This window comes from Melospiza georgiana, chromosome 3 (genome assembly GCF_028018845.1).
Source record: "Melospiza georgiana isolate bMelGeo1 chromosome 3, bMelGeo1.pri, whole genome shotgun sequence".
Taxonomy (NCBI): Eukaryota; Metazoa; Chordata; class Aves; order Passeriformes; family Passerellidae; genus Melospiza; species Melospiza georgiana.
In genome coordinates this window covers 3,822,411-3,842,847 of record NC_080432.1, presented here as the reverse complement: position 1 = coordinate 3,842,847, position 20,437 = coordinate 3,822,411, and the positions used below count along the sequence as shown (strand labels likewise).

Genomic DNA, 20,437 nt, shown 5'->3' with positions numbered 1-20,437 from the left:
CAGGACAAGCTGTCATCCTGCCATTAGTGAGGCTGCGGGAGCTGTGACACTGCCCAGAACATCCCTCTGTGCTGCAGCCCAGGCTCTGGGGCTCTTTATCCCATTTGGGAAGGAAAACAGGAATGTAAGGAGGAGTTACCACTTGATCTTTTACTTGCCTGGGCACTTCACTCCTGCAGTCACCAACCAGCAATTTTTGAGGGCTGCATTTCTCCTTAGCCAACATAACTAACTACAACTAACAAGGCTGATGAGCCTTGTTAATGAACCTTAATAGATAACATTCTACATCTGACATTCCTTCACAAACCAAGGATAGGCTTAACAGAAGCAAGGAATTGTAATGTAGGATACTCCACTCCAATAGCAATATTCATGTTAGGTATATTTCCAAGTATTCAGAGACTCCCAAATAGATCAGATATATAAAACTAAATACAGAATTCAACACTAGAAATGCACGAAAATTACTCTGCCAGGACAATGCAGCTACTTTTTGAGATGGCAAGTTAAATTTAAAGTCCTTAAACACAGGAAATCCCTTTGCAGATAGAGTTTAAAATTACTGTGGTAGCTTTAACATTGATGCTAAGCAAATGAACTTCATTTTCCTAAACTGTGCTAAAAGACTGTTTGAAAAGTTTATTTAATTTTATTTTTTTACTAAGTCAGGTGTGTAACTATCCCCACTCACTCGTTCCTGTATTCAGGAGATCACCACCACATCTCAGGAGCTTCTCCTTTAGGAAAGGAGAATGAAGAAGGGATAATTAGTGTTCAACAAATATCCAACCCCTCTAAATTTCTTCTTACAGGTGGCTAAATACCCCCTCTGCAAAACTGTGAGGACTCTAACAGGACAGTTCAGATTAGCAATGACATTTTTACCTATCAAGTCTTAAAATTTATGCTGGTCCAGGATTATAGTTTTTGGTCATGAACTCTTAGCATGTACCTTCTTTTCTTGCAATACCCACAGATAGTACTGGGAACACTGTCCCATTTTCCTTCAGCTACTGAAAAGCAGCAAAAATCAAATATAACCAAGGCTGCACTGAATGCTAAGTCTCTGCCAGAGAGCTGGAACTGTACCTTATGGCTAAAATTTCTGCTCAACAGAAAAGAACACTTTTATAAGAAAATTGAATTTATATTAAAAAAAAAAAAAGAGAGAGTGTTAAAAAATACATAGATTGCTCAGAAAATAAGGTAAAGCTCATTTATGTCTCATAAAATACATGATTAGCCATAGTTAATCATTAATTCAGCTGTGCTGCATTAGAACTGCTATTCAAAGTTAGAAAGCATTTAATATTATATATTGCTGCTGCTCAGCCTAAATTGTTTTTTTTCTTGCCCCCCTTTAAATGTACACAATATTACAAATTTAATTTTAAGCTGTTTGAATCAGTCTGTAAAAAAGATTTGATTATACCTGAGTGTTCTGGCCCCAGTTTTTCCATATCTCAGTAATCTTGGCAGTAATTGGCTGATTAGCTCCCTCACACTCCATCTCTGCCTCAGTTTCCATGGTAATGTTACAGGAGCTATTATAGATGAGAACTTCATCTCTTTCCACTTTAGGGCTGAAACGAGAAGGGAGGTTAAATGGGGTGTCATCAATCTTAATGAAATGCAATTATTTTTACTCTTATTAATCATTGAAAGCCATTAGCTTGTGGCAACTCCTGGCCAACATTTGTCAAACTTTGCAAATTTCGGTAATTTTGTTTCCATTCTTTTATTGTTTATTTGTTTTTCCCCCCTTTATCTGCACACAGTCAGGATGAAAACACATGCAGTAAATATCTCTCAGTGATGCTTTTCTCCTTCCCCAAACCATCACAAACGGGAACAAATGCCAGTCTAGGACCAAGGCAGGCAGATAAGTGCAGACAACAGGGAGGGAATCAGCAGTGTTGGGAGCAAAGATGGACTCCTACAAGGAGCAGGGCTGGTTTGTGTCTCCCCCCTCCCCATCTTACTCACACTTAGCAATGGGGAATGAATAACTTGCAACTCCCCTAGGGCAAGGGGAGAAATTGGAAAAACCACACAACTGGCTAACTGGTCCCTAATTCCAACTGTGAAAAAATGAGCTCATTTAGGGGTTCCAATTCCTGCTACCCAGCTGATTGCAATGATGCTTTGTTGCTAACATTGGAACATTAACTTAGTAAATTAATTAAACTTACTTAACAGCCCAGACTAAGGAGATTCGATATATGTGCCAGTTATACCAGCAGATATTTGCTCTGAAGCCTCGCCTTGCATGGGGGGAAGAAGAAATAGAAAACATGGTGGGAGAGAAACATTTTTTCCCTTGGTTTTGCTGCTGACAGTTGCTGATTTTGGTAGTGTTTCATTGTGGGGAGATATAGGATTCAACATATGGTTTAATGGTGAGCAAAGTGTGGTGCAGGGTTAATGGTTGGACTTGATGATCCCAGAGGTCTTTTCCAACCTAATTCTGTGACTCTTGGCCATTGCTACTTGTTCCTCTCCTCCCCAGCCCACCATCAGATTCACACAGGCAAGATGTAGGAAGGTGAGGAGAAAGGAGAGGAGTTACAGCAACACAACTAGCAAAACAGAAATTACACAGCTTTTCTGAACAGATAAGAAAGGGCAGACTTCACAGAGTGATTTACTCAACAAAACAGAGGATCAGATAGGCAGGATCAGGATTTTAAGAGGCCTTCAGATTCCTGAAAATCCCATATAACAGGATTTTAACAGGTAAAGTGTCTCTGGGATCAGAACCCCATAATGGTTTAAACTGGAAGGATTTTAAAGACCATCCAATTCCATCCCCCTACCATGGGCAGAGATACCTTCCACCTCCCACCTCCCACCCAGCCTGGCCTTGAACACTTCCAGGGATCCAGGGGCAGCCATAGTAGTAGTAGTAGTAGTAGTAGTAGTAGTAGTAGTATATAATTGAAGATGCGTTTTTTTTAATCAGTGAAGAGCAGAGCAGAGCACGATTTTGATATCCAGGAAAAAATAAGCAAAAAAGAAACACATGGAGTTGTCCTGTCCCTCTCAAGTTTGTTGGTTTTTTGGATTGGGCTTACACTGATGTGAGGAAAAGCAAAGTTCAACCAGACAAGGGAAGGCTCCTGGAGTTTCTTGATTTGAAATAAGTAATTCTGGGAGCAGTAGAACTGATTAAATTAATTCAATTTCACTTTTTTTCCCTTATAAGTCTCCTTACTTTTGTCTTCTTCAAAAGATCTGTCCTCTCTATTTCCTGGGATGTTACAGGACATTACCAATGCACAGTGTGGCTTTTTCCAGTTGTACAGAATTCTGCTCTCTGTCTCCTCAGCAGGAAAGTAATTTCTTTCTGCCTAACACTGGTTTTCTCAAAACTTGGAAGAATTTTCTTAAAAAGCCCAGGCTAGATCAAATTTAAAAAACTGATGAGGAAGAAGTGACGGACCCACAGAGAGGCGTCGCAACTGTGTAAACTTTTTTTTTAATTAATTTTAGTTGGAAACTTCTATTTTTATATTTTTTAACAAGTTTAAAAATCTGTGGAATTCATGTCTTGCTGTCTTTGTACAGTAAATGCCAGTTGGGTTTTTTTTTTCCCCTCAATTCAGGTTATCCAAAGCTCCTTCTGGTGAATCAACACCAAGTATGATGCAAGGACCAGGTCAGGATGAGGATCAAATCTCTGCAACTTCACTGAAATACCTGGACTGTGGCCAGATGCAGCAGCCAGAAGTTTGTTCACCACGAACAGCAAATCATGGGCAGTGCATTACAATGCTGTTCTAATTATCTGTTTACTAAATAACTTCTGGAAAGTTTTGTTCAGCTTGTTCCAGTATCTAAAGGGGAGTTACAAGAAGCCTGGAGAGGAACTTTTCACAAGGGCGTGGAGTGATAGGACAAGGAGAAGTGGCTCCAAATTGAAGGAGGGGAGATTTAGATTAGAGATTAGGAAGAAATTCCACCCTGTGAGGGTGGTGAGGCCCTGGCACAGGGGGCCTAGAGAAGCTGTGGCTGCTCCTGGATCCCTGGAAGTGTCCAAAGCCAGGCTGGATGGGGTTTGGAGCAGCCTGGGATAGTGGGAGGTGTCCCTGCCCATGGGGCTGGAACAAGAAAACCTTTGACGTCCCTTCCAAACCAAATCTTTAATCATTCACCTGTTTATTCCTTAACTCAGACATCCCACTTATCCTTAGAAGTGCTCAGCAGGAATAAATCCTCACTGCTCCATCAAAGACAACAGTTCCAAGTTAGACTCCTGGACAGCTCAGCCTTGGATTTGCAAAGCATAACCACCCTTGCACGCCCTGCTGAATTTACTCCTTGACTTTTTACTCATGAAAATGCTTGGAGAAAGGCAGAGGGGGGGGGAAAAAAAGAAGAAAAAAAATAGAAGGAAAAAAAAAGAGAAAACAACAGAAAAAAGAAGACTTCTGCTTTTCATAATGCCTAATCATTTTTCCCATTGGCATCCACCAGATGTTGCTTTGGATCAGAAGATAAATATTAAAACCTAAGAAGGAACAAAGCAGGCTGTTTACGAGATGGATTTTCTGATGTCTCTCAAACACTTTAAAAAGGCAGGAGGGAAGGAGGGGGGGCTGGAGATGCTTTGATAGGCACAGGGAATGAATTCCACTACCCAGCAGAGCTCTCTAGTGGTCTCAAGGCTAAACAGCTCTATTGGCATCAATGTGAGAACTGAGATTTTGTTCCTTCAGTCCATCATTTGGAACAACTCTACAAAAGGTGGAAAGCCATGGGGGGATGTATTTTGTGGATGGATCCACTGGGCTGATGGAGAGACACAGCACTAACCTGGCGAGGAGTCCAGCAAAATGCCCCTGGGGCGGGGTGTCCCCACAGATGTAGAAGTAGGACGCAGATCCTCTCTGCTGGGAGGTGCCCACCAGGACTTGGATGTCACACTCAATGAAGGTGGCTCTGTCCTCTTGGCAGCTGGCAGAAGAAGGTGTCAGACCACAGAGAATGGACAGAGAGGCTGCAAGACAGGAGAGCAAAAATAACCCAAAGCAGCCCAAACACCACTGACACTGAGCGCATTTTAACTGCTGAGAGATGTCATTGCAGGACGTGTGCCTGCCCATGGAACTAAAGTTACTTTAATGTCCTTTCTAACCCAAACCATTCCATGGTCCTTGGGCTCCTGATGTGCACCCATTCCAACCAAACCATTCCATGATCCTTTGGCTCCTGATATGCACCCAAGCCTCTCTTTAGCTGCATCCTTTTTGAGGATTATTAGGTCTCCACGCAGCTCCTTCAGCCCCCTTTGCTTTGTGTGAGCAAAATGTGCCCTGAGCATCCTTTGTGCCCTGAGCACCAGGATGGTCTTTGGGATCAAAGGGCTCTGTCCAGAAGGAGATGACATAGGAGATGACAAGGATTAAATACAAGCATAGACTTTTCTTCTGGGAGACCTAGAACATGGTTTACAGTTCAGAATGTGGCACAAAACTTTTACCAAGAAGATATATGTTAAGACAACTTAATACCTATCATTAGTTTGAAACCCAGAAACAGTTTTTGAGGAAACTTTTTGACAAAGCTTGGAGGGCTCCTGGGGAACAGGTGGGAACTGGGATCTCCCACCTTGCTTTATGTAGCTGAGTATGACTTGAGATGTGGTCCAAGTCTGCCTCCATGGATGAGGTAAAAATTGTAATGGGAGCAGCTGTTTTGAGGTTTATTTAAAGAACAAGTGGTGTGAACATCTGGAAGAATTTTTTTTTTTTCATGGAAAGGGTTGTTAATGCAATGCCCTGGGATGTGGTGGAGTCCCCATCCTTGGGAGGTGTCCAGGGAAGGTCTGGATGTGACACTCAGTGCTCTAGTCTGAGTTACAAGGAGGGGATCAGTCACAGGTTGGACTCAATGATCTTGGAGGTTTTTTCCCAACCTAAGTGATTCAGTGTGATAAAAATTAGATTTTCTTATTCTAAACCCAGGCAAAAAATGCTAAGAAAAGTATTATGAACTGTCACTTAAGTCCAGAGTCAGTTGAAATATTTGGGTTTAGCAATTTTAGACAGGAGTCCTTTAAGCATTAAAACCATGAAAGACATTAAATCTGTTTCTCTCAAAGCCCTGACTTTTGGAGAATATTCATTAATCCTGAACTAACCAAATGGTTGTAATGAACTCCTGAAGAGGTCTGTGGACAGTATAACAGACTGCACTGAAGCATCCAAGAGTATTCCTTAAGCATTAGAAATCCAATCAATGGGAATTTATCAAGAAAGGGTTTTTTACTATTTGCTTTTGTAAGTTCCAATTTGTTCAAAAGGTGCCTTGTTTGCTGGGGAAGTGTTGTTGTTAATGCATGTCTTGTCTCCTAAGCAATCCTAAAAAATGGGGGTTGAAATTGTAAAAATATGAAAGCATTCTATTTCCTGTATTAAAATATTTAGCACATTTTGCTAAAGCTTACTATTTCATATGGGGTATTTCTGAAGAGTTTATAACTCTTTAATGTTTCAGGTATTTTTGAAATATTAAAACCTATCAGTTCATTTGCTCTGAACTTCAGAGAGAGAGAGTTTACAATTCTTCTCTGTTTTTCTTCCCTGGATTTAGAATAAGAAAAATAAATTTTGCAATATACTTAATCCTTTTCCTTCCCAAAATCCAGGGGCAATTTTCTTGCTTGGCATCCAAACAGACCCAAACACAATCCCTGCCTTTAAGACCTACATCTAAAACAAGTAACAGGCAGAGAAGCCTAAAAGAATGACAGCAAGATTTGCTTTTCTTGTCCAAAAACTCTACCTAGTGCTACTTCAGTATTCCATGACTACAACAAAAGCCATATGTCTTTCCTGATGTTTCAAGGGGATCTTAAGTAGCATTAAATATCTGTGTTTTGACAAATAAATAGCATCCAAGGGGACTAAATTCTGCAAAGATCTTGCATTTGCAACAACCTGGAGTGGAACCAATTCATTACAGGAGGGTTTTGTTTTCTTTTGTAGTCTTGAAAAGAACATGGCAGAGTCTTCCTATGTGGAAAACCACTTGAACTCTATTTTGGGATGAATGTTGGAAATTACTCACAGAATGTCAGGACTGTTTTCCTCAAGATTTTGCTGCTGTCAAAGAACTTGCCTGGCTCCTGAAGGTCACCAGAAGGTGCTTCCTGCACAGCCCTGAGAGCTCAGCACAAGAACAGTCTGGCACTTCTGAAACAACCCCAAAATGTGGAAATTGGGTGTTTCTGCTGAGCTCCAGTGCCCTCATCCCAAAGTTATCATGCCTGTAGGAACAGGAGGCCTTGTATCCTACCAATGGCTGAAATAATTTTTAACTCAAACCAGTCAAACAAAGATATTAATTTATAAAACCTAAGTTTTAGAATATGGCTACAAAGGATTGCAAAGAGATCAGAGGAAGCAAATTCCAAGTAAACCCTACTTCATCTGTACCCCGCAGAATCAAACTTAGAATTGTTTTCTCTCTCTCAGGTGAAAGGAGGGGAAAATCTCACCTCCCCACCCCACATCTCCTGTTCATCAAATGGAGATATCACTTTTAGAGGTGATGTTCTTTTCCCATTCCCTCTTTCCTTGGGGCTCTCAAAGATCCTCCTGTTTCCCTCCTCTCAGAGGTTTTAATGTCTTTATTCATTTAGGAGGAAGTCTTGGCCTTTCCCTTCCCATTCCTCCAACCATGAAACACAAATAGCCCTTGGTATTGTTGGTGCCATTATCTCCTACCAACCAGTAGCAAAAAATACCAGCTAAAGATTTTAACACACTTTTGGCATATCCTAAAAGGATATTCTGCCTGTTCTGGGACACAATTCTTCTCCCTGCTTAATTGGTTAGTGTTCAAACCCCAGAATGAAGCTGCTTTAGGCTTTATACTCCCTATAAAGATCAAACCTGCAATCCCATTGCTGGGATGAATGCCCTCAGCTCATTACAGCTTCTCTTTTGAGATCAGACACTACGGCAGTCAAATCTCCGTGTGGTGGTGATGGCTTAGGGACTAGCTACCCCCAGCCCTGGCTTTGAGGGATACTCTGGCTTAATCCAGCATCCTGGGATGCTCAGCACAAGGGCTTTGTTCTGGGTCGCTGTTTAATAACAACTGCTGGACTTGTGATGAGGCTCAAACCTACAGGAGGCTCCAAGGGCAGCTGGGGATTGATTGAAGAACTGCCCAAGAAGTCCCAGTGCCAAAACTCACATCCCTGGTTATCCACCCCTCACAAAATGGACTGTGGAGCAGCAACATGGGCTTAGCAGGAAAGACAAAGAATTAAAAAAAAAAAAAGTTAATAAAAGAGAAAGGAGAAAGAGACCTGTTAAGGTCATCGAGTCCAACCTTTGCCGGTGAAGAATTGCTCCCTGTGAGACATTCATTTCACAGAGACAGGTTTCAGAAGTCCCAAGAGGTGGCTTTTAAGCATCTACTCCACTGCCTGATAGATCTCACTGTCAGAACATTCCTGCCGTGTAATTAATATGCTTTATTTCCTCCTCTTAACTTCAATTCTGGATTTGAAAGGTAGAAGGGACCATTTCGATCCTTTGGTTTGATCTCCACAACAACCACCAAAGGCCCTGGTTCCTCCTGAGGTCCCAACTGCCAAAATACCACAACAGAGCCTCTTCATATCTTCTGCATCTGCTCATACAAATCCCCAAATTTCCCTGGCTCTAGTCCCCACTGCCCTGGCTCAGTGCATCTCCTTGTTAGAACCAAAACTCATTTCTCTCTCTCTTCTTGACCCATTTAAAGAGCTCCACCAAACCACATCCTTTTAAACCAGCCTCATTTCTAGCCTCTAATCTAAATCCTCCTCCCTAAACATGCACTTTTACCAGTGGAGTCTGGTTAATGGCAGGTCCAGAACCCTCAAAAAAAGATCCCAAAACGGTTACATCAAAACCCAAAGGTCAGACCTGTTATTCCAAGCATGCTGATGCAACCAGGAAAATCAGGCTCAGCTTTTACCCTCATGCATCCTCTTATCAGTTTACCTCCTTTGAAAGATGCCTTCCTTACTTTCGCCTTAATGTAAAACATAAAATCTGAGGGATTGGCTCACTGGAATAATTTTATATGGTATTTACCCTAATATCACCTTAGAGGAATAATCAGATATTTTCTCACCTGTCTCAAGCTTCATGCCAGTTTTCTCATCTTTCACAGGAGAACAACTCAGTCCCACAAATATTACCCACATGTCCTGTAAATTTAACCTGAGCTGAACAGAATCTACAACTGCATTTTCACTCATGCAGTGGCCAAGAAGCAAGAACCAGAGAGGGGGACAGCTTTCATGAGCATAGAATAATTTTGTTTGGAAAAGCCCTCTAATATTGAGCCCAAACATTCTTCCAGCACTGCCAAACCCACCACTAAATCATGTCCCAAAGTGCCACATCTACATGGCTTTTGAGCCCTTCCAGGCATGGTGATGAAGCTGGTTATATCTTTACCTTTAAAGACTCATGGGTTAATTTGGGCATTTTTCTTTTGGTTTTGTTTTTGCTTGAAGGCAGTGAGGTTTTCTTAATTTTATTTCATTTTGTTAATTTTTTTTAAGCTTTAAGGCTGAAAATCAAATGTTAGCTCTATTCTGAATTGATTTTTCTGCACCTTGCAAAAGACAACAGTTTTCGTAAAATAGCCTGGTCCTGCATTCCCATTCCTTGTGGTCTGGGTTGGGAATATCTCAGTAACATTCCCAGCCCTTGCCAATGATCAAACTAAAACCTTGCTGCGACCCTGCTCAGAACCCATTCCTAAGGAAAGCCCCATGAGGAAGGCTTATGGATGGATCCTGCTGAGCCTGGCAATCCCTCATCTCTTAGAAAACTTCCTGCTCAAAGGGAAAGAAGGAAAGAAGTCACATTTCCTACCTGCAGAGCCTTGCCCTGTGGACTGGATCTCATGAGAGAACCACTTGGACCAGTTGGGGATGCCCACGTGGACATCTCTAATCTGGAGCGAGCCAGACACAACATGACCCAGTTCTGAGAGCCAGGGCAGGCATTGCCACCTGACATCCCACAGTGCCAGAGGAGAGAGGGGGTTCTGCTTCACAGCCCTCGGTAACAGAAGAAATGCAGCTTAAACTCTTCACATCAGCCAGTTCAGTGAGCAGAGCGGGGAAAGGTCAGACAACTATCCAGCTGGGACACAACGCTGAGGGGCTCTGGAGCACCACAGACCTCCCTTTCCCATTCCTTCACAGTCCTGGAGTCTCTTTGCCACCTTTCCCATGTGGATGAGGCAGTGCAAGAAAGGTCTGAGCATTGGATGTGCCAGCACCAAGTGGCAAAATTCCCCAGGCAAAGAGCATGATGTAAACCATGAGGTGAGACTGGAGTTACTGCACTTAAACCACCCTAAATGTGGTGAGGGGCAGGGTTAAAACCTTAAATATATATTTTTAAAAAGTGCTTAAATATTAAGCATTACGTGGAAGAATATCTGGAAAGCGTCTTGCTCTGTATACAGATTCACCTGTGCCAGATGTAGATATGCACAAGCTGAATACAAGTGTCTCAAAGAGCACAAAGAGCCTGACAAACACAGATTTGAGAAGCCTGCAAAAGTATTTTTTTTTTTTAAGAAAAGAAAATATATATTTGTAAATATTTAATTAACAAATATTTTGCAACTCGACTGGTGAAACTGGCACGGCTGCAAAACCCGGGACAGGAGAGAGAAGGTGAGGCAATGCTTCCTTTGCATTTCCTCTCCAGACACACAACCAGCGATCAGCATTCCCTTGCTGACATCTAGTGACAGGAACAAGCATCGTGGTCCTGGCTGTGATATTGCTTTTCTCAGGATCCCTCTGCCACCAACCACGCTGGGAGTTCTGAGCACAGTTTGGATCAATGTGATTAAATTTTAGTAAGCTATTCTCCCTGCAATAACCAGGTTGCCTGGTTTCGTGCTTTATTTTTTTTCCAATGCTCTAGCACTGTGTCTTTTTCTATTTAAAATAGCAAGCAGTTTTGTGGAGTGTGCCTGGGCCTTGTTTAAAACAAAGAAAACCGAGCTCTTTATGCCCTCTTGGTGTCTCTTTTTGAGTGCTTGTGGTTGAGTTTTAAAGTCCTTATTCTTTCTCCCTTCCATCTTTTTTAGTATTCCTCATAGCACTGGGGTTGGAACTGGATGACCTTTTAGGTTCCTTCAGCCAAAATCTTTCTGGGATTCTATGACAGGAACTGTTCCAAATGACAGGAGTAAATTTAGAATTTGAGAATAAGTGAGGCTGAAGAGAACACCTGGAGGCCTCTTGTCCCAACCATTGCTCAAAAGTTAAATTTCACATTGAGGTGGCTTCTTGACAAATAATTTATTCAACTTCTATTTCAGAAGATGGATATTCCACATACCTTTGAACAAAGCCCTGTGAATTTACCCTGATGGACACTAACTTGTCACCTTTCTTTCACATCCACAAAGAATAAGAGGTCCTGGATCTCTGGTCACTGAGGCTGATGTCTGGACAGCCTCAGAGCAGCAAATATTTCTGCAGACCTCCAGATGTTCCCCAACTTCAGAGCTGTGAAGGGGCTGAAATGTTCAGTTTCTGAGTGTTGAAATCCCTGAATCACAGCACCATTTAGGCTGGATAAGATCTCCAAGATTGCAGAGTCCAAGCTTTGACTGCTCCTCACCTTGTCACCCAGCCCAGAGCACTGAGTGCCACATCCAGCCATTCCTTGGACACCTCCAGGGATGGGGACTCCACCAAGGAGTCAAGCACCAAGGTGAATACTTCATACTTAGAGTTTGGGGAATTCTACATGGCTCAGAGCTGACTTAAAAGCCTTAAATTCTGCCCTTTGCAGGTCTGAGAAGCCTAATTCTGAGCCTTCAGTAGGAAAAGGAGGGAACATATCTTGTCCCCAGAAATGCTCATTTTGAAGAGCTAGGTCCAAAATTTAGGCAGGGTTATTTCTCTCAAAGAGAGATGTGAAGGTCATCATGTCTCTCTCCAGTTAAGGAAGATGCTGTGGTCATGATGGATGATCCCATCCTCCTCTCAAGGAAGTCAAATCCTCATCTCCAGCTTCCCAAAGGTATGAACTGGCCATGGTATGTCATTTGTTCACCCTTCCAGTCATTTACCTTTTACCTTCTACACCTTTACCCCACTGAGGCCATCCCACCATGTAACCAAAACACAAAATGTGTGTGGCCACAAAATTAAGAATTGTTACCGCTGGAAAAGACCTTTGAGATAATCGTGTCCAACCATCATCTCACCAACACTATATTCATCACAAAACCTTGTCCTCAAGTGCCACATCCACATGTTTTTTTAACACTTTCAGGAATGATGGCTCCACCACTTCCTTGGGCACTATCTTCCAAAGCTTGAAAACACTTTATGTGAAAAAAAAAAATAATATCTAAACTGAACTTCCCTGGGGCAACTTGAGACCGTTTCCTCAGAAGAAGAGGCATTTAAGGGAGTTAATTCATTAAGATGGTCATGATGGCTAAGAGGTACTTGGGTACCCAATTCTGCTGTCCAAATGCACGTTTTAACATGGGGAGCTTTCCAAAGGAATAACTGCTGAGAGGAAATGTTGATGTTGTGCAAGTGTGGCCACAGGCACATGCTGGATCTAATCCAACATCCATGGCCATGGACACAAAAACTCACCCTGACTCCATCTGTCCTCAGACTGAGTGCAAAAAACAGAAGTCACAGATTCATGGAATCATTATGGTTGGAAAAGACCTCCAAGATCCCCAAGTCCAAACTTTGTCAGTGCTATGTTAATTCCTCTCCTCTCTCCTGGGCTGCTCCTTGTTTTCCTGGGATGAGATGCACCAGGACTCCCCATTTTGGGTCAAATTTTAGGGGATATTTTTATCACAATGACAGTTTATGGGTTTTAACTGACCTGGTAGGCGTGGGGCAAGGCAGCTCAGCTCAGTCACTGTCATGTTGCCCAAGAGTTCACAGCTGGTGCCACAGACTGTGACCAAAGTCTTTCCTGGGGAAAACCCAGTTCCATGCAGGTAAACTTGTCCTCCATTCAAGCCACCTTCAAAAAGAACAGAAAATGGGATTTAAGACAGAGCCTGACAGCTAAGTCTCAACAATTATTTTTTATTAATTCATAATTTTTGCTTTCATGACAAAAAGCCCCCATCACTGCAGTGCCTCACACAAAACCCTGTGGAGGAACTGCAGCAACCCTCCATGACTTACCCCAGTTGTGATGCGCAGCTGTCACTGCCAGATGAGAAGTGAACGTCAGGTTGGAGGAAGCCCATCCCCTGGGAATGTCCAGGCCCAGCACAGGGTACTCGCCCACAGGGAGCAGAGGAGCTGTGCACTGCAACGTGGAGCGACTGATGGTGATGTTGCTGCAAGGAAAATCTCCAATAAACACCTGGATAATGTCCATCTCTGTGACCTGTGATACTGTCAAAGTTAAAAGGAGACCAGAGGAAACAAGTGAAAGGAAAGCTGGGGTAAATTCCTCACTGTAACTTATTGTTCCAAGGTAGTAGGAGTGTCCATCTACTCTCAGACTCAGAGCCCTTGTGCCTTTCCCTGGAGGCACCGTGCACTGGATGAGCACACAGGTGATGTTGAGAATGAGGCAAGGGTGATGGTCTATGAGGACTGAAGTCATCCTCTTTCCCTTCAGAGCCAACCCAGCCAAGCTGAGCAGGCCTCCCCCATTGGTGCTGAAATCCCGTGGGTAAAACTGGTACACCCAAGGCAGGATGGTGAGAAGGCTGGATGTCCCTCTGAAACAAGCACGGCCGCTTTTCCTGCTGGCTATGGAAATGCTGTGCTCCCCTGGGGCCAGGCAGGCTGTCTGGCACGTGATGATGGTCTCGTTCCAAAAAGTCACCTTGCAGGCAGTGCTGTTGTCCACGTGTACCACGGGGCTGTCACCCTGCCATGCCAGCCTCTGTCCTTTGATTGTCATGTGGGTGGATGTCCCATTGGTTTTCCAGGTCACCAGATGTACCAGGGGTGTCCAGTGCTCCTGCAGGTGGAGTGTGCAGCCCCCAAGGCACACACTGTGGATCCCATTGACAACCACAGTGACACTGAGAGCCCGAGATGCCTCAGGTAGCCACTGAAGGTGCAAAGGGTGAGGCCCTGGAAGGACAACACAGCTGATGGAGTCATCATCAGACTTCTGGATCTCACAGGAGTAATTATCCTCCAGGCTGACCTGTACCAAATTCCTGATGGATTTCAAAGCAACACCAGATATAGTGAGCAACATCCCACCACAGATGGATCCTTGTGATGGGAATATGGAGGTTATCTGTGGAGTTATGGTGAGGGCCTGCTGCCTTGCTGTCACCTGAGCATATCCCAGCTGCCTCTGGATGACCTGGATGGGGAAAGTCCCAGGTTCCAGGCTGTTGAGTGGAAAAGAGCACTGATAAGACATTGCAGACTGGTTGCCCTGTTGAAACTGAAGTTGACATTCAGTGTGTCCAAGCTTAGCCACAGATCCAGTGATGTTTATTCCCTGAATGCTCAAGAGCAGGCTGCCATCTCTGATTTCTGTTTCAACAGCAGTAACAAGGGGAGTCAAAGCTCTTTGGTAGTGGAAGGTGATGGTCCTATTTGCAAAGAGTGCTTGTTGAAATGACCCACTGCTGATGGTTACATTTACTCTGACAGAGATGTCATGTGAATCTTCATTAGACAAATTAACAGCTGGAGGAGTCAGGCACCAAAGTGTCTCTTCTTCCAGGTGAGTAACTGTACAGGTTTGATTGTCCACTGACACACAAACCAGGGCAGGATTTTTGCTAAAACCCACCCCAGAGATTGTGAGCAGTGTTCCACCTAGGAGAAAAGGAAAATATGGAAGAGTATTACATGCAGAAGAGGAATTCATGATTATCTCTGAACCATCATTTTTAAGGTCCCTTCCAACACAAACCTTTTATGATAAAGCTGATAAGCATGACAGGCTGAAGGAAAGAAATAAAACCTTTTTTTTTTTTTGGACAAGACAGTTGGAGACAATAGCAGCCATATATCAGGATAATCCTACATGGACAAGAGGCTAAGGTAACAAGTAGTCAGAGATCTTTGTGGCAGTAAATGACTGTAGAAAGCCCCCACAGAAATGGAGAAAGCTGCTGTGAAAAACCTCTGAGAGTAAACAGAGGCTGAATTCTTCCTGGAATGGGATCGTCCCTACAGGTGGGTGGGGAGGTAGTTTGTTCCCAATGCCCACAGGGAAGAAGAATGCAACTGGGAATATTCTCAAACTCAGGCAGTGCCAGATTTCATAGAATCTTCAAATGGATTGGGTTGTAAGGGGCCTTAAAGATCACTTCCTTCCAACCCCCTACCATGGGCAGTGACAACTCCCACTATCCCAGGTTGCTCCAAATCCCATCCAACCTGGCCCTGGACACTTCCAGGGATCCCGGGGCAGCCACAGCTTCTCTGGGCCCCCTGTGCCAGGGCTGCACCAGCCACACTGGGAAGAGCCCTCCCAAAGGCTCTGTCCATGTTCCTTTTGTTTGTAGTACTGGAACTCCCAGTGTCCTGCCTTGCTTCAACCTTTTATCCATTAAGCCTATTCTCTTCCTTTTCCCATGATCTAGCTGAAAAAATAAGTTGGTTTATAATGAGTCTTATGATGAGGTTTCTTTTTACGTGGCCCCAAATCCTTAACCCAGATGTACACACAAGTGTTAGAGACAACAGAAGATTACAGGTAAGGGGGAAGGGATTGGTGCTTTTTGCAGGAAAGAGGTTTTAATTCAGCTTAAGCCATTCATAAAACCACAACCAAAGAGTTAATCAGTTCTTATTTAATTTTCAATTTGCCCTGAAATATAAAAAAGGCAAAACTTGTATTATTTTTTGTAGTATGGCTTAATCTTCAAAACTGATAAGATTTGCTCTCCAAGCTCTATCCACTCTCTCATCTTTCAAGGCTTGAGCACTTCACAAACTATTGAACTAATCACATACCACAAAGCCTCTGAAATTTTGTGTCCTTAAATGTGTTGTGAGCCTGGGAGAGCAATCTGTGGAGGATCTGAGGTTGTAGCACAATAATTTCTCTGTCTTCTATAAAAGTATTTCTAAGGGCTCATGTAAAATTCACTACAGGGATTCAACTCTCCTCCACCACCAGCCAAATGACAAAATAAATCAGCCACCCCAAATCTGCTTTTGAAGATTTAAAGTAAAACTTTTCTTTTTAATTCAGCAATGTTCTGCTCAGAAACACACTTAAATTATTTCCAATGTCTAAAAGCTTAGAACGGGATTAATAAATATTTCCCTTTTGATTAAAATTAACATTGAAAAAGGGCTTTTTTATTTTGTCTTTTCAACATAACAAAAATGAACATCCCTTTTGGGATCACTTCAAATTATTGTTTGCTTCAAACCACAATTGTACTCTGCTTTCCACCTAACTTTCACATGGAAAACCTTGAAAGATGGGGGCAAAATGACTGAAAGAAACAGCACAGATGAGCCAGGTGTGGGCGTGCTGTGCTTTCCCAATGGGAACATGCAAGGATACATGAGCAAACACTTGGGGAAATCAGATTCAAAGCACAGGGAGCCCTGAGCCAGCCAACCAGATGGAGGGATGCTCACTACAATCCCACATTTCCACACAGCTGCTGTCTGCCAGAGGATGCCTGCATAATAAAGGGTCACAGATCCAAAACCCCCTCATTTAAACGGATGTGAAATGGGATGCACTTTCCATTCCTGCAGGAAAACTGTGCCCTTGATCCCTTTAACCTCCATAAGTGGCTGCAGATGTGCCAATGCTGTTTACCCAGAATGGAGCCACAACACGGCTGGATGCTGGAGATCTCAGAGAGGTACTGGATTAATGGCTCAACCCTGCAAAACACAACCAACACAGAAAGGGTTTGGGGCAGTTAGGGCTATTCTTTTAATTTTCTTTCCTGTTGTAGTGCTTTTCTTTCTTACAACTCCCAGAAAGCCAAGCACCCACCTGGCACATCCCCTTTGTTTGATGTCACAGTGACAAGACCACTCAACACCCCAAATTTTTCTATGTGGTTTAGAATCACAGAATGCTTTGGGGTGGAAGGGACTTTAAAGATCATCTCATTCCAGCCCTCTCCATCCCTGGGCAGGGACTACATCATCTTTGAGCTACATCTATCACAAACACTCTCTTATCTATTGGCAACTGGTGGGCCAAATTCAGTCCAACTGAATTGCCCATCAAAGGAAGCAAAAATAAGGATTTTTTTGGCAAGCAGACCCCACTGCAGCTATGCCCAACGGAAGTGCATTGAAAAGGCATCACAGCTGCCATCTCTCCTCACACCATCCCACCAAAGAGTGGAGTAAACTGAACAAGAGGAAACCCAGACATGAGCTCCTGAAGACCACCCAAATAAAGTTATAGCTCTATTTCTGTCCCATCTACATCTGTTTTCTTCATGACTCTGCTTTCAAAAACATCCCCTTCCCTAAAAAGACATGTGAGATAAGGGATCTTCCCAATCCTGCAATCCAGCCCACCAGAGCTCAGAGTCCTCTCCTGGGATGACCCATCCCCTTCCAATCTATCCCTGGAGATGAAGTGATGGTGCTGCTAACAGACTCCAGTACCAGGTGGGATGAATCCCTGTGTGCCATCCCACCAACCACAATTTTTCTCCTTCTGAGGTTCATTAACATTGCAAGCAGCTTAGGTTGGTTTGTGAGCAATAAAAACACTCATTTCTCCCCAATATTGTAATTTCAGGATTACTCCTGCCAGCTGCCATGGCTGAAGAACAAAACTGTGTTGTTTTTGAATATATTCCTATATCCCAATTTCAGTCCAGCTTTCCCCCACATTTTAATTCGTTTATATTACATTAATCTAGGCATGAACTTGAAGTGTCACCTTAGGAAATGGAAATATCATCATTTAAAAATTCTCCAAACAAAGCATTTTTGTATTGTTCAAACTACCTTTTGTTTTTCTGATGAAAAGTGTTTCTTTTCTTCTGCTGTTTTCCTACAGCAGGATTTATCTGCATTTGACCTGAATCTGCGAATACCTTTGATTGCCTGAATATGCATTTTTCATCAAATCAACTGTTTTTCGCTAAAATGTTTCTCTCCTGCCTCCTACTGATCCGAGGCAAGTTAATTGACTAGCATTAGCAGTTTGCTGATTCGGGCTCCACAGATAAATAAATGCCTTGATAATTATTCATAATTTCATACCACACTGCAGAATTCACCTTTAAGGTACAGAATTAGTGAAAAACTCAAACCTTCAGTTTCAGATTAACCCTAAAACACCAAATAAGGTGGAGAATGAAGCTTCTGAGCAAGATACACACCTGTTTGAAGTGACAGCAATGCCATTGATGAGGACAGAAATATTGTACCACCCTGCAGGCAGGGCTGGAAGTGTCACATTAACCCCATGCTCTGTCTGTGCCTGGATCTGTGGCCATAAATCACCAATTTGGACCTTGACATCTGAGCCCTGGTAGCTGGCAAACTGGGATATTCCAATGTGGAGCTCCTCACCTCCTGCAGAGAAAGGAAGGGAACTTTTTCAGTGTTTCTGGGAGTGGTTATTTCAGCACTTGTGGCCATTGCCTGAGGAAGAGCAGAGTCCCGTCATGCCAGAGTAGGTCCAGCCATGCCCATCAGCCCAAACCCAAAATGTTGAAGACTACAGGGGTTCTGTATCCTACTGAATCTCTCCTGCATAAGGTCACCAGCTATAAGGGTTGTCTTGAGCCATCAGCACAGTGAACTTGGTTATGACCACCAATAATCACTCTCAACAACACTCAGGATATTATTCATGTCCCCCTACCATAAATATCTGTCCTATAAATATCTGAACCTGATAAAAACCAAATACAAGGTTTTTTGTAAAGCTCTGCAGCTCAGAGGTTCTGGGATTTATTTTTTTTTTTATCCCTGATAAACTATCTAGAGTCTGTTTTTCAGAATTACGGAGCCATGTAATAGTAATAGGAGCCGTCCACAATAAAAAAAATTTCCTTGTGTACCTAAAATCAGATGTGCTTGTCATGGTTTAACCCCAGATGGCATCTCAGCCCCACACATCTGCTAACTCCCTCCCCTGCAGTGGGATGGGGGAGAGAATTGGAAGCATAAAAGGGAGAAAACTTGTGGGTGGAGATAAAAACAGTTTGATGCAAAGTTATAAAGTTATGTGTGCAAAGCAAAAGGAGGACTTGGTTCTCTGCTTCCCATGGGCAGGCAGGGGTTCAGCCATCCCATCAGGGCTCCATCACATGGACTGGTCACTTGGGAAGACAAAACACCACTCTGTCTCCCTCTTCCTCCCTTAGCTTTATAAACTGGACATGAGCAACATGGTCTGGATAATCCCTTGGGTCTGTTGGGGTCAGCTGTCCTGGCTGTGCCCCTTCCCAAATCCATGTCCACTCCCAGCCCATTCACTGGTGGGGTGAGGAACAGAAAAATCCCTGACTCTGTGTAAGCCCTGCTCAACAATGACAAAACATCTCTGTGTTATCCATACCATTTTCAGCATGAACCCAAAACACAGCCCCACACGAAAAAAAATTAACTCAATTCCAGGGAAAACCAGCTCTGCTCCAAAGCATCTTATTTTTAGTAATCATGACTCCCTCTCCAATTTAGCTGCTGTGTGTCAAACTGTGTTCAAATGATAGAGGATATTTTTCTTTATCAGTGCACAGTGCACTAACAGGAAAGGACAAAACCAAGAGACAAGGGATTTTCATAACTTAAATTTCTTCTGAAATAGCTTAAAAAAATGAGGTGGTATCCATCAGTCCAAATAAAGGCATTTTCACTGATAGCTCTATTTGTGGTCAGTGAAAAGAGACTTTATGCCATGATTCATCCTATTCCAAGACACAGAGAAGAGCTGTGGCAAATCCCACCACAGAACCATCTATTTATCTTCAATGACCATGGAAAACATCTAAGCATTGAGCACAGGGATGTGTTTAGGAGGTGAATCTCATCCTCCTCTCTCCTCCGAAAGGATGAAGGAGGGAGGAAGGAACAGAAGAGCCTGTACAAAAGATTCTTTCAACTACTTGCTCCTCTAAGCAGGTCTTGGAACTGGTACTTTTCAATTCTGCATTCACAAAGACTCAAATAAAGTTTGAAAGCCTGAGAAGTTGAATATGTTAATAACATGAACTCTTTGGACTCTTGGTCAATTGTCAGCTTAATCCCAGATGCCTGGAAGGCATCAGTGTAATTTATTTATTCTTTTTATTATATAGAAGGAAAATTATATTAAAAGAGGAAGCTGTGGAGGTTCTGAATAGCAGATTGAACTCAGCCCCACCACAGCTCATGAGACACTGTAACATTAAGGAATTCTTTGCACCTGAGCTGCCCGCGGCTACAAAAACCTCCCCTTGGTGCTGTGGTATCTGAATAATATTCAGATGA

At 43.0% G+C, this 20,437-nt stretch overlaps 1 protein-coding gene across 1 annotated transcript in view; it reads right to left on the bottom strand.

Annotated features, from left to right (window-relative positions):
• PKHD1 (PKHD1 ciliary IPT domain containing fibrocystin/polyductin) overlaps positions 1-20,437 on the bottom strand; it is a 238,083-nt gene that overhangs the window by 182,762 nt on the left and 34,884 nt on the right. Inside the window, 6 exon segments of the mRNA XM_058020892.1 lie at positions 1,436-1,586; positions 4,819-5,002; positions 12,906-13,049; positions 13,217-14,830; positions 16,803-16,870; positions 18,340-18,535. Of these exon segments, the coding sequence (XP_057876875.1) occupies positions 1,436-1,586; positions 4,819-5,002; positions 12,906-13,049; positions 13,217-14,830; positions 16,803-16,870; positions 18,340-18,535 (2,357 nt within the window).